The 12,103-nt window shown below is 38.7% G+C and overlaps 1 protein-coding gene across 2 annotated transcripts in view; it reads right to left on the minus strand.

Annotated features, from left to right (window-relative positions):
• Nucleotides 1-7,384: 7,384 nt before the first annotated feature.
• LOC117272145 (MAM and LDL-receptor class A domain-containing protein 1) overlaps nt 7,385-12,103 on the minus strand; it is a 59,786-nt gene continuing 55,067 nt past the window's right edge. For both annotated transcript variants that reach the window (XM_078173096.1, XM_033650899.2), the window contains exons 45-51: nt 11,440-11,677; nt 10,883-11,042; nt 10,681-10,795; nt 8,744-8,864; nt 8,403-8,499; nt 8,222-8,297; nt 7,385-7,756 (exon numbers count right to left, since the gene is read on the minus strand). In XM_078173096.1, coding sequence (XP_078029222.1) covers nt 7,655-7,756; nt 8,222-8,297; nt 8,403-8,499; nt 8,744-8,864; nt 10,681-10,795; nt 10,883-11,042; nt 11,440-11,677 — 909 coding nt within the window. In that variant the 3' untranslated portion in view covers nt 7,385-7,654. The remainder of the gene's footprint in view (nt 7,757-8,221; nt 8,298-8,402; nt 8,500-8,743; nt 8,865-10,680; nt 10,796-10,882; nt 11,043-11,439; nt 11,678-12,103) is intronic.

The following is a 12,103-nucleotide window of genomic DNA, read 5'->3' on the forward strand; positions in this document are numbered from 1 at the left end:
TTCAGTGAAGCCATTGGACTGGTTCACATGATGGAGAGGGTTTGCAAGGTGTCGTGGGTGAATGGGTGTCTTTTTCAGCTCGTGGGGGTGTATGTGTGTGGGTGCGTGTGTAAAAGACAGAAACGTTAGGCAGGGAGGAAACTCTATGGCATTAAAGCATACAAATAACACAGGTTTTAAAGTAGTCGGTGCCTGGGCGTTGTCTGCGGGGAATAACGGAAGTAAGTTAACAGGGCGCCAAAGTGGGGAGGGGGCTCTCATCAGAATGTGGGATTAAATGTTTGTTTTTATAGCCAATTTTAAAATGTTACATTATTAGCATTGCAAGTTGAATATATCTATCAGCTGTAAAATTGTCCATCGACGTTTTCTTGTTTCGTAAACAATAATAAAGCATTCAAGCCCCCCCCCCCCTCTAAAAGGTTAAAATGGTTTAGTCCACTACTATAGGCAGTGGTGAAACCATAGACATATATACATAGACGCCGCATCGAGTGCCTGAGCGCGTCCTCGCCGGCCGCCATCTTGGATGGGTCTCGCTTCGCCTCCACAGTGCATTCACTTCTATTGAGGATGGAGCTGTATGCACAAGTAAAATAGAATAACTCACTGAATTTTCAACTGATTTTCACGCGGTTTGGTTTGTTACAAACAGCACACATGTAGTTATGATACAGGATGCTTTTGTACATTAAAAATGCGGGATTTCATGCTTTAATACTTTCTGCAGATAGCAACAGCATGTTATTTAGATCACAACACAGTTCTTTTATTCACCTCAACCCCAGAGTGCGATGGATATATATATATATATATCCATCGTACTATATATATACTATATATATAGATAGATAGATAGATAGATAGATATAGATACACACACACACACACACACACACACACACATATATGTATATATAGGCTATACTGTATAAACACAATATATACAATACAAAACATAGTATAGCATATTAATAATATAGCATATTAATAAATTTATTAATATATTTTAATAAAGAAAAAGCTTGATTGTTGATTGAGTTTATTTCTCACACACACTCACTCTCTTTTATACCCACAGCCATCAGACTTAATAATTCTTTGTTAAATAGATGATCTTACAGACTTCTTTGAAATTTCCTTTGGGGATTAGTAAAGTTCTTATTCTTATTACACTGACTGCTGTGATCCCTCAAAAGTAGTAAAAAAAAACATTTTCAATATTTACATAAACACTGAAATTAATTTTGGTATTGTTATTATAACTATGAAAATGGGACTGTGGTCAAGATAATTTGAAAAAAGATACAGAAGGATGAGAAGGATGGATATTTGCAACACAGCTGGTGGAAAAGTGAATATGTGCACAAAGGCGCGCTATACATAATATGCTATACTATGTTTTGTATTGTGTATATTGTGTTTATACAGTATGTTTATACAGTATATAAATACTGTGTATGTATATATATATATATATATATATATATATATATATATATATACATATAACCTATATATATGTGTGTGTGTGTGTGTGTGTGTGTGCATATACAGTCAGGTCCATAAATATTTGGACACTGACACAATTTTCAGCATTCCAGCTCTGTACAACACCACACTGGATTTGAAATGAAACAATCAAGATGTGCTTTAAGTGCAGACTCTGAGCTTTAATTTGAGGGTATTTACATCCAAATCAGGTGAACGGAGTATGAATTACAACACATTTTATATGTGCCTTCCACCTTTTTAAGGGACCAAAAGTAATTGGACAATTGGCTACTCAGCTGTTCCATGGCCAGGTGTGCGTTATTCCCTCGTTATTTCACTTACAAGGAGCAGATAAAAGGCCTAGAGTTCATTTCAAGTGTGGTATATTCATTTGGAATCTGGTGAGGTCATCTCTCAATATGAAGTCCAAAGAGCTGTCACTATCAATGAAGCAAGCCATCATTAGGCTGAAAAATCAAAACAAACCCATCAGAGAGATAGCAAAAACATTAGGTGTGGCCAAATCAACTGTTTGGTACATTCTTAAAAAGAGAGAACGCACTGGTGAGCTCAGCAACACCAAAAGACCTGGAAGACCACGGAAAACAAGTGTGGTGGATGACAGACGAATCCTTTCCCTCGTCAAGAAAAACCCCTTCACAACAGTTGGCCAGATCAGGAAAACTCTCCAGGAGGGTGTATCTGTGTCCAAGTCAACAATTAAGAGACGACTTCACCAGAGGAAATACAGAGGTTTCACCACAAGGTGTAAACCATTGGTTAGCCTCAAAAACAGGAAGGCCAGATTAGAGTTTGCCAAGAAACATCTAAAAGAGCCTGTACAGTTCTGGAACAACATCTTATGGACAGATGAGACAAAGATCAACTTGTACCAGAATGATGGAAAGAGAAAAGTATGGAAAAGGGAAGGAACTGCTCAAGATCCAAAGCATACCACCTCATCAGTGAAGCATGGTGGTGGTAGTGTAATGGCGTGGGCATGTATGGCTGCCAGTGGAATTGGATCTCTTATATTTATTGATGATGTGACTGCTGACAAAAGCAGCAGAATGAATTCTGAAGTGTTTCGGGCAATATTATCTGCTCATATTCAGACAAATGCTTCAAAATTCATTGGACGGTGCTTCACAATGCAGATGGACAATGACCCGAAGCATACTGCGAAAGCAACCAAAGAGTTTTTAAAGGCAAAGAAGTGGAATGTTCTGCAATGGCCAAGTCAATCACCTGACCTGAATCCAATTGAACATGCATTTCACTTGCTGAAGACAAAACTGAAAGGAAAATGCCCAAAGAACAAGCAGGAACTGAAGACAGCTGCAGCAGAGGCCTGGCAGAGCATCACCAGAGACGAAACCTAGCGTCTGGTGATGTCCATGGGTTTGAGACTTCAGGCTGTCATTGACTGCAAAGGATTTGCAACAAAGTATTAAGAAGTGACAATTTGATTTATGATTATGTTAGTTTGTCCAATTACTTTTGGTCCCTTAAAAAGGTGGAAGGCACATATAAAATGTGTTGTAATTCCTACACCGTTCACCTGATTTGGATGTAAATACCCTCAAATTAAAGCTCAGAGTCTGCACTTAAAGCACATCTTGATTGTTTCATTTCAAATTCATTGTGGTGTTGTACAGAGCTGGAATACTGAAAATTGTATCAATGTCCAAATATTTATGGACCTGACTGTATATATACATACAGTACAAGCCAAAAGTTTGGACACACCTTCTCATTCAATGCGTTTTCTTTATTTTCATGACTATTTACATTGTAGATTCTCACTGAAGGCATCAAAACTATGAATGAACACATGTGGAGTTATGTACTTAACAAAAAAAGGTGAAATAACTGAAAACATGTTTTATATTCTAGTTTCTTCAAAATAGCCACCCTTTGCTCTGATTACTGCTTTGCACACTCTTGGCATTCTCTCGGTGAGCTTCAAGAGGTAGTCACCTGAAATGGTTTTCCAACAGTCTTGAAGGAGTTCCCAGAGGTGTTTAGCACTTGTTGGCCCCTTTGCCTTCACTCTGCGGTCCAGCTCACCCCAAACCATCTCGATTGGGTTCAGGTCCGGTGACTGTGGAGGCCAGGTCATCTGCCGCAGCACTCCATCACTCTCCTTCTTGGTCAAATAGCCCTTACACAGCCTGGAGGTGTGTTTGGGGTCATTGTCCTGTTGAAAAATAAATGATGGTCCAACTAAACGCAAACCGGATGGGATGGCATGTCGCTGCAGGATGCTGTGGTAGCCATGCTGGTTCAGTGTGCCTTCAATTTTGAATAAATCCCCAACAGTGTCACCAGCAAAACACCCCCACACCATCACACCTCCTCCTCCATGCTTCACAGTGGGAACCAGGCATGTGGAATCCATCCGTTCACCTTTTCTGCGTCTCACAAAGACACGGCGGTTGGAACCAAAGATCACAAATTTGGACTCATCAGACCAAAGCACAGATTTCCACTGGTCTAATGTCCATTCCTTGTGTTTCTTGGCCCAAACAAATCTCTTCTGCTTGTTGCCTCTCCTTAGCAGTGGTTTCCTAGCAGCTATTTGACCATGAAGGCCTGATTGGCGCAGTCTCCTCTTAACAGTTGTTCTAGAGATGGGTCTGCTGCTAGAACTCTGTGTGGCATTCATCTGGTCTCTGATCTGAGCTGCTGTTAACTTGCGATTTCTGAGGCTGGTGACTCGGATGAACTTATCCTCAGAAGCAGAGGTGACTCTTGGTCTTCCTTTCCTGGGTCGGTCCTCATGTGTGCCAGTTTGGTTGTAGCGCTTGATGGTTTTTGCGACTCCACTTGGGGACACATTTAAAGTTTTTGCAATTTTCCGGACTGACTGACCTTCATTTCTTAAAGTAATGATGGCCACTCGTTTTTCTTTAGTTAGCTGATTGGTTCTTGCCATAATATGAATTTTAACAGTTGTCCAATAGGGCTGTCGGCTGTGTATTAACCTGACTTCTGCACAACACAACTGATGGTCCCAACCCCATTGATAAAGCAAGAAATTCCACTAATTAACCCTGATAAGGCACACCTGTGAAGTGGAAACCATTTCAGGTGACTACCTCTTGAAGCTCATGGAGAGAATGCCAAGAGTGTGCAAAGCAGTAATCAGAGCAAAGGGTGGCTATTTTGAAGAAACTAGAATATAAAACATGTTTTCAGTTATTTCACCTTTTTTTGTTAAGTACATAACTCCACATGTGTTCATTCATAGTTTTGATGCCTTCAGTGAGAATCTACAATGTAAATAGTCATGAAAATAAAGAAAACGCATTGAATGAGAAGGTGTGTCCAAACTTTTGGCCTGTACTGTATATATATATATGTATATATATATATATATTATTTTATACAGTCTATGATATATATATATCCCACTCTGGGGTTGAGGTGAATAAAAGAACTGTGTTGTGATCTAAATAACATGCTGTTGCTATCTGCAGAAAATATTAAAGCATGAAATCCCGCATTTTTAATGTATGAAAGCATCCTGTATCATAACTACATGTGTGCCGTTTGTAACAAACCAAACCGCGTGAAAATCAGTTAAAAATTCAGTGAGTTATTCTATTTTACTTGTGCATACAGCTCCATCCTCAATAGAAGTGAATGCATTGTGGAGGCGAAACGAGACCCATCCAAGATGGCGGCCGGCGAGGACGTCGGCTCTGATAGGGAGCGGCAGTCAATGCGGCGTCTATGTATATATGTCTATGGGTGAAACCATAGGGTGAAACGCAACACTACGTTGACTCATATTTCTGTGATCTGTGTAAATGTTTTTATAGATTTTTTTTAATGGGAAAGAGAAATAATACCAGTGTATACATTCATAACATAAACACCACTTGATTTTATATTTTGCATGTTGAATAGACAGATTTATTAAATTATAATCAACTATTAATTATGAATTATGAATGACGAATTATGTGAAACCAAATATCATGTTAAAAACATATGGAGAGCAAAGTGTGGTAACAAAGTATGTGTTTATAAGAAAAATTAAAAAACATCTTTCCAAAATTGAAAATGACTATATTCATTATGGATCAAGGTTCTTAACTGTCAAATGATGCAGTTGTTGCCATTGAAAAACTTGGGTCACCGGCTCCCTTTAACACTAGAATTTATGTATGCATGATAATAAATTAAGATTAAGATTAAGATGAGATAAGATAGATCCTTTGTTCGTCCCACAGTGGGGAAATTTGCAAAATTACAGCAGCAGATGGAAAGTGCAAACTGGAAGCATCAATTTAAAAAAAAAAAAAAGCAAAGCAATATATAAGTACATATCAATAAAAAGACAAACAGAGGTCGGTGTAATAAGTAGGCCTAAACTGTACAAAACAATGAGCAACAGTATATAAAAACACAAAGCAATATAAAAGAAGCTAAATATAATAAAGAGACAGACTAGATGATGGGATAGTGTAGTTACTGCACAGTTTAACGTATACTGATATTGCACCTGAGAGGTGATTGTGAGCAGTGGAAAATAAAAGCAAGATATATTAAATAGACAGTCTACTGGGAGCAGTGCTGGCTGTAAAGTTTGACAGCAGAAGGAAGAAAAGACCAACAGTATCTCTCCTTCAAACACTACAGGTGATGAGGAAAAAGACCAGTTCTGACTGAATCCATCATGATCTAACAGACACATATCATCATTGAACATACAATACGATGAAACCATCAACCATTTACACACTGAATAATAATCATTACTTAGTAGGGCCAATTCTTAAGTAATGCTCTTTTAGCACTTTAAAAAAAAGAACCCAAAGATATTATTTTGGTTAATGGACTGCACTTGTATAGCACTTTTCTAGTCTTCTGATCACTCAAAGCGTTTTTACACTACTTCACATTTACACATTCACACACTAGTGGCTGAGGGTTGCATACAAGGTGCCATCTGCTCCTCAGTTACCATTCACATGCTGATGGAGCAGCCACCAGGAGCAGTTTGGGAGTCAGTATCTTGCTTAGGGATACTTCCACATGTGGACCGGAGAAGCGAGGGATCAAACCGCTGACCTTCTGATTAGTGACTGTCTTAGTGAACGATGTGATTTGACAGTGAATTCCATTCATGCATTGCTCTGATATTACTGTACACTGAACTGATGTGGTTTTGGATTTTGGTACGGTAAAACAACCCTCAGCAGCATTCCTTGTTAAATTATTGAGTGTATATCTGTACTAAAGGACTGTTTGTGTGTGTGTGTGTGTGTGTGTGTGTGTGTGTGTAAAAAAACAAAAAGTCTTTTTTTTGTTATGACTTTTTTAATGAAAACCATCAGTCTGTTTCAACTTCAAAACAACAGAGACATTCAGTCCAGGCGGCAGACCAAACCTTGATTTACTTGTTTAATAGTGGTGTGAGACATTTTTGCACATCTCTTAAAAAACAGACAAAATGTTTGCCATTTTAGAGACCACGCTGAATGTTCATCCCACGCAAATTATTTCTTATGGTAACTGTTCTTAAGATGATTTTTAAGCAGTTTTATACACAGTGGTCCTAGGAAAAAAATCAAGGATATGAAGCATGTTTGTATTTCTGCAATACCCCGTTGTTCAGTCACCATTGGTTACTTACTGTGAACAAATGTGGTATATTCTGATTCTTGCAACTAAATGTAAGCTGTAAATATACATCTCATGAACATTCATGTATAAATAAACTGTTATAAAAGAAACAGAGTTGTAATTGTAATTTCAGCTTCAGCAGAACAGAAAAACTGCCATTTTAAAAATGAACCTGAGCTTTAGGTCAAAAATTTTCCTCAGACTTTGTTGACTGCTCATCAAGCACTAAACAACAAAAACAACAACACTGAAACAAGTTACGCCAGGGTGTTAGTTTAATTCCATTTTATAAAAATGGGTTTACATTTTCAGTGTTCCCTCGTCCTCTGTCAAGGAGTGTTCATGTTAGGAATAACTATGTTCACGTAATTAATAAGCCAGCTGCCATTTACAAAACTAAAGAATCACTGATACTTTCTCGGGAAAAATGCCACACTGACTAACACCAACATTTCATCTTCTGAATAACAGTTTTAATGGAAATCAAACATCTCTAATATATCTAATATCTACCTAATCTGGACTAAGCCTCAGATGAAGCCACTGTGGATTCATCTGCACCTGGTGACGGATTATACAGATTGTTGAAGAAGGAAAAGTCAGATTCACCTCCATGTTGTGTGCCCTGGAAGAGAACAAATTTATATTTTAGACCGTCTGCATACTGCAAAGGCTGAAATAGGTGTATTTCACAACTTTCTTTTAATGAACTCTGATGTCTGTTCATATCCAACAACACAAGCAGAGGAATTTTATCTTCCCTATTGCTGCACAACACACGGGCAATATGCTTTGAAATACAGAGGACCATTGCTCTGGAGCGACAGTCCTCACTTCATTAAACCTGTTCATCATTATGTTCAATCATGATTATTATATTTTCTTGTTTTGTCTGTTGTGTTTTCATGATTAGGAGAGAAATATTATTTGTAATAGAGTAAATGTGAAATTCTAGAGGGGAAGTTTTCACCATCAGCCTCTTCGGGTGTCTTACCTCTCTTGCACAGTCCCCGCCATGTTTATTTTTATATACGTGTTTTTAAAAGCGTCTTGCGTGCTGATAAAATTCAAATTCAAAACTTGCACTTACATCTATCTTGCAGTCAAAGAGGTCAAACGCAGGGTTCTGGTCAAGTGCGTCGTCACTTATAAGTGTCGGCCGATTCCTGAAACACACAAGCAGAAATGTCAGCGATAAATCATTACCCAGCATTCTTCAGTGTTCTTACACATCATAAATACATAAATCATTTATATAAACAATTGTTTACATTGCACTACACTTCCTGTTCAGCACAAAGAGGACGACTATGATGATGACGCCCGCCAGCAGAGTCAGACCAACAGCCAGACCTGCGGACAATGTGTCTGCACACACAGAGAGACATGATGAGAACACTTGACATCACACTCCATTACACCATACTTCCCACATGCACTCTAGCTTAAAACCCCTTACTTTAAGCATTTGTATGAGAAATTACCTGATTGGGTTGTTCCAATATTTACATTTCTTAAAAAAGGTTGGCGATATTCTATATTTTCTCACTGTGCAGCAGCTAAAGAGTGGCTGTCTGCTCAGCTGAAGTAGCTAAGGAGGGGTTTGAGTTACCATTGTTATCATCAGGAGGGTCGATTGGGGGCTCCGAGTAGCAGCTGCCAGGGATGATGGTGATGTCATCAAGAGCAACATCCCCATCCGTGCTCATGCCCCTCTGATATACAAACACAAACTGCGACAAAAAAAGAAGACTTGAAATTCAGCACAGCAATCAGAGAAAGGTCCACGATGTTGTTTGAGTTTGATTTTCTTTCATGCTATTTTACAGATATACTAAACAGGACTTTCTTAAAAAACAATGTGTAGACTCAGAACAATGTAGTCCCACTCAGTCATCATTAATGGCCCACTTTTTCTGCAGTTAATCTGCCCTCTGCCTGTATTTTCTTATTTTCTGTTTTTGGGATGTTTGTGGTTGTTTACCCACCACAGCGTTTAGGTGAGGTCAGAGCTTTATAAAAAGGTAGTGATCAGGTGCCAGAACGTAAACAGCAGGCATCCAAGAGACACAGTGCCAAAAAAAAAAGTAAATGTAGTGAGGTGAAATCTGGGGTTGGCTTTTACTTTCACTGGTGAGCATGTTAACAAACAGAAAGCAGCCATCCTGCATAGTACAACTGTTGTAACTCATTTTCAATCAAACTAAAAAATATCAGCGGTAAAAAAGTATTCAGATCATTTACTTAACTAGAAGTACCAAACTACAAAAATATTTAATAATGAATAAAATATCTGCAATAAAACTCCTACCTACGTACTACTGTGAGTAATAAATGATTGTATCTGACATGACTAGCTTGTTAATACTAATGCTTCAGTGTGCAAGCTGCATTTTACTGTTGTAGCTGCTTGAGGTGGAGCTGGTTGTAACTACTTTATATGCTGTTAGATTGTGTAATTCAGTGGTTCCCAAGCCAGCAGTCAGGACCTTGAAAGGGTCACGAGATTAGATGTTGAATAATTTCACCTCTTTGAGCCTAAAACAGTTGTATATTTTAGTAATTTACTGCTGAAAAGATGGTCTTTTCACAAAACTGGGCCGTCTATGTAGAAGAAAGACGCAAATGCTTTTGAAATTTGTGCATGACCAGAGAAAACAGAGGAAAACCGCCATGGAATTCACTTTTGCTCAAGGGGTCGATAACCTACAACTACCAGAATGCACTGTGCCACAACAAACCAATAACTACTCCCACTGATGGGTGATGTAATACCTGCTGTGTTCAATTTAACACAGGAAACAACATGGCAGCTGGCTGGTTCTTGTATTACAGTTAAACAGTGAGCTATAATATGTGTCTGAAAACATTTTGGGCAAGAATAAGGCAACACATTAACAGAAGCTTGGTTCATATTTTATCAGCACTGCCCAGTTTTATCACTTGATCTCAGTATTTTTGGCCTCAGTTCTGACAATATGGTACCCACTGTCCGTTCACAAAATCTGGTAAGATGGAGGGAAGTTCACCACAGTTCATTTACACATACTACCCTCACTGTTATGATACAGAGCTGGTGGAAAATCATCAAAGTCTCCCTTTAAATAAAATCATGAGAAGTTTTGAGGGAAAATGTCAATAACTCACAACTCATAGACATCTGAAATGTGACAAGACGCCCCAACTAGATACTGTGTTTTTGCAAAGGGCCACAAGCTAAAAAGGTTGGAAACCACTAGTTTAATCTTTTACAATATGTTGTATTTTATACATGTGTAGACTTTTAAATTTAAAATCTTCATCTGAAAAGTAACTTAGAAAGTTAATAGTAAGACTCTAAGTGTAGTGAGGTAAAAAGTACATTATTTCTCTCTGAACTGTAGTGGAGTAAAAGTATAAAGAAGCAATGGAGAGTAAAAGTACTGCAAAAGTACAGTAGAGTACCTGTGGAAATGTAATAAGTTACTTCCCACCACTGGCAAATAGTAAAAGGTCAAACAATACTATCTGCATTCGTTCTGACATCACCTTTCAGAAGCTCATAATTACCCAGAATGCTTCTTTGTGTTTCACAGCCACACTGGCCTCCTGCCACTTGTCTCCCTTGTCTCCTGTCTCGATCCACTTCAGAGTCCCCTCTTCGTTGCCACCAGCGTGCATGTTTCTATGAGACAGGACAGCACAAATGTTATCAGAGTACAGTTCATGTTTAATGTTGCTCCTCATCAGACACTGACGGCTGGCTGGTTACCTGTCATTCATGTACACTCTCAGAGTCCCAGCGTGGCTGCCGTACATGTGGTACCAGAACTTCAGACAGTGACCTCTAGTGGACGGCTGGAACACATCACTGATCAGGAAGGACATGTCTCCCCACTCGCCCACTGAGCTGTCCACAAACAGATAGTAACCTGATGGAAACATGGCAAGAATAAAAATGAGACAGAACTTCTGTATTCATTTCATAACATTATATATACAACATCGATTCAAACAAATATGTACAGTTACAATCTTTTACATTTCTGTCCTGTTTACTGATTATAAATCCAGTCAGACTTGGCTGCTGCTGGTAGACTGTCATATGTTACAGATCTGATGATGGTGCTTTTTGTTGCTTGGTCCTGTTTGGACCTGTCACAACTATGTCTACGTCTAAAAACAAACCAAAAACTTGTCGCAGGCTCATGATTATGTATTTAGATGGTGGCATGAAGTTTCTGTCGATCTCCATAAATTAGATTCGATCACACTCACATCCATGCTGTTCAAACACAGAGTCACAAAGTTACATGTACGTATTATTACCGTGTGTGGAGTTAGTGGTGTGGTCAACACTGGGACCTGTGTTGGGGTTAGGGGAGGCTCCTCTGCTACGGAGCCAGTCCCCCTGGTCAACTCCTTCGCCCACATTGCCCCAGCTACACATGTTGGTCTCAAAGTCACAATGTCCAGGGGGAGGACACTGAGCGTCTGTCAGATGTACATCATCAAAGGCCATGTCTCCTTCCTGGGTGGGGCCAGCCTTCACACCTTCCACCACGATCTTAAACAGAAAGTGTGCAATGATTGAAACTGCTTTATCTAAATATTTACATATAATTAATTAACGTTATAGAGGTAACCAGAGTCATATTAGATCACAATCTAGTCTCATTTTTTCCCAGCAGTATCTTTATTGATTTTAACAGCAGTAAACAAAGATAAACACGTACACACTCCAGTATGTGCACGCATACATCCACAGACACGTAAAAGAAAAGACACCAGAACAAAATGTCAGTGCAACCGCCGAATGTTAACACACATATAGTCCCCCCCCCCACCCCAACAGTGTAGGCTGAAAATAAATAAATGATGAAATGAGAAGACGAGAAAAAATAAGTAAATAAGATAAAATGAAATAAACTAGAATGAAATAAAATAAAATAAAAATAAATACATTGAAAAAGATATATATAAATGAATGAAG

This window comes from Epinephelus lanceolatus, chromosome 12, assembly GCF_041903045.1.
Source record: "Epinephelus lanceolatus isolate andai-2023 chromosome 12, ASM4190304v1, whole genome shotgun sequence".
In the NCBI taxonomy this organism is placed as follows: domain Eukaryota; kingdom Metazoa; phylum Chordata; class Actinopteri; order Perciformes; family Serranidae; genus Epinephelus; species Epinephelus lanceolatus.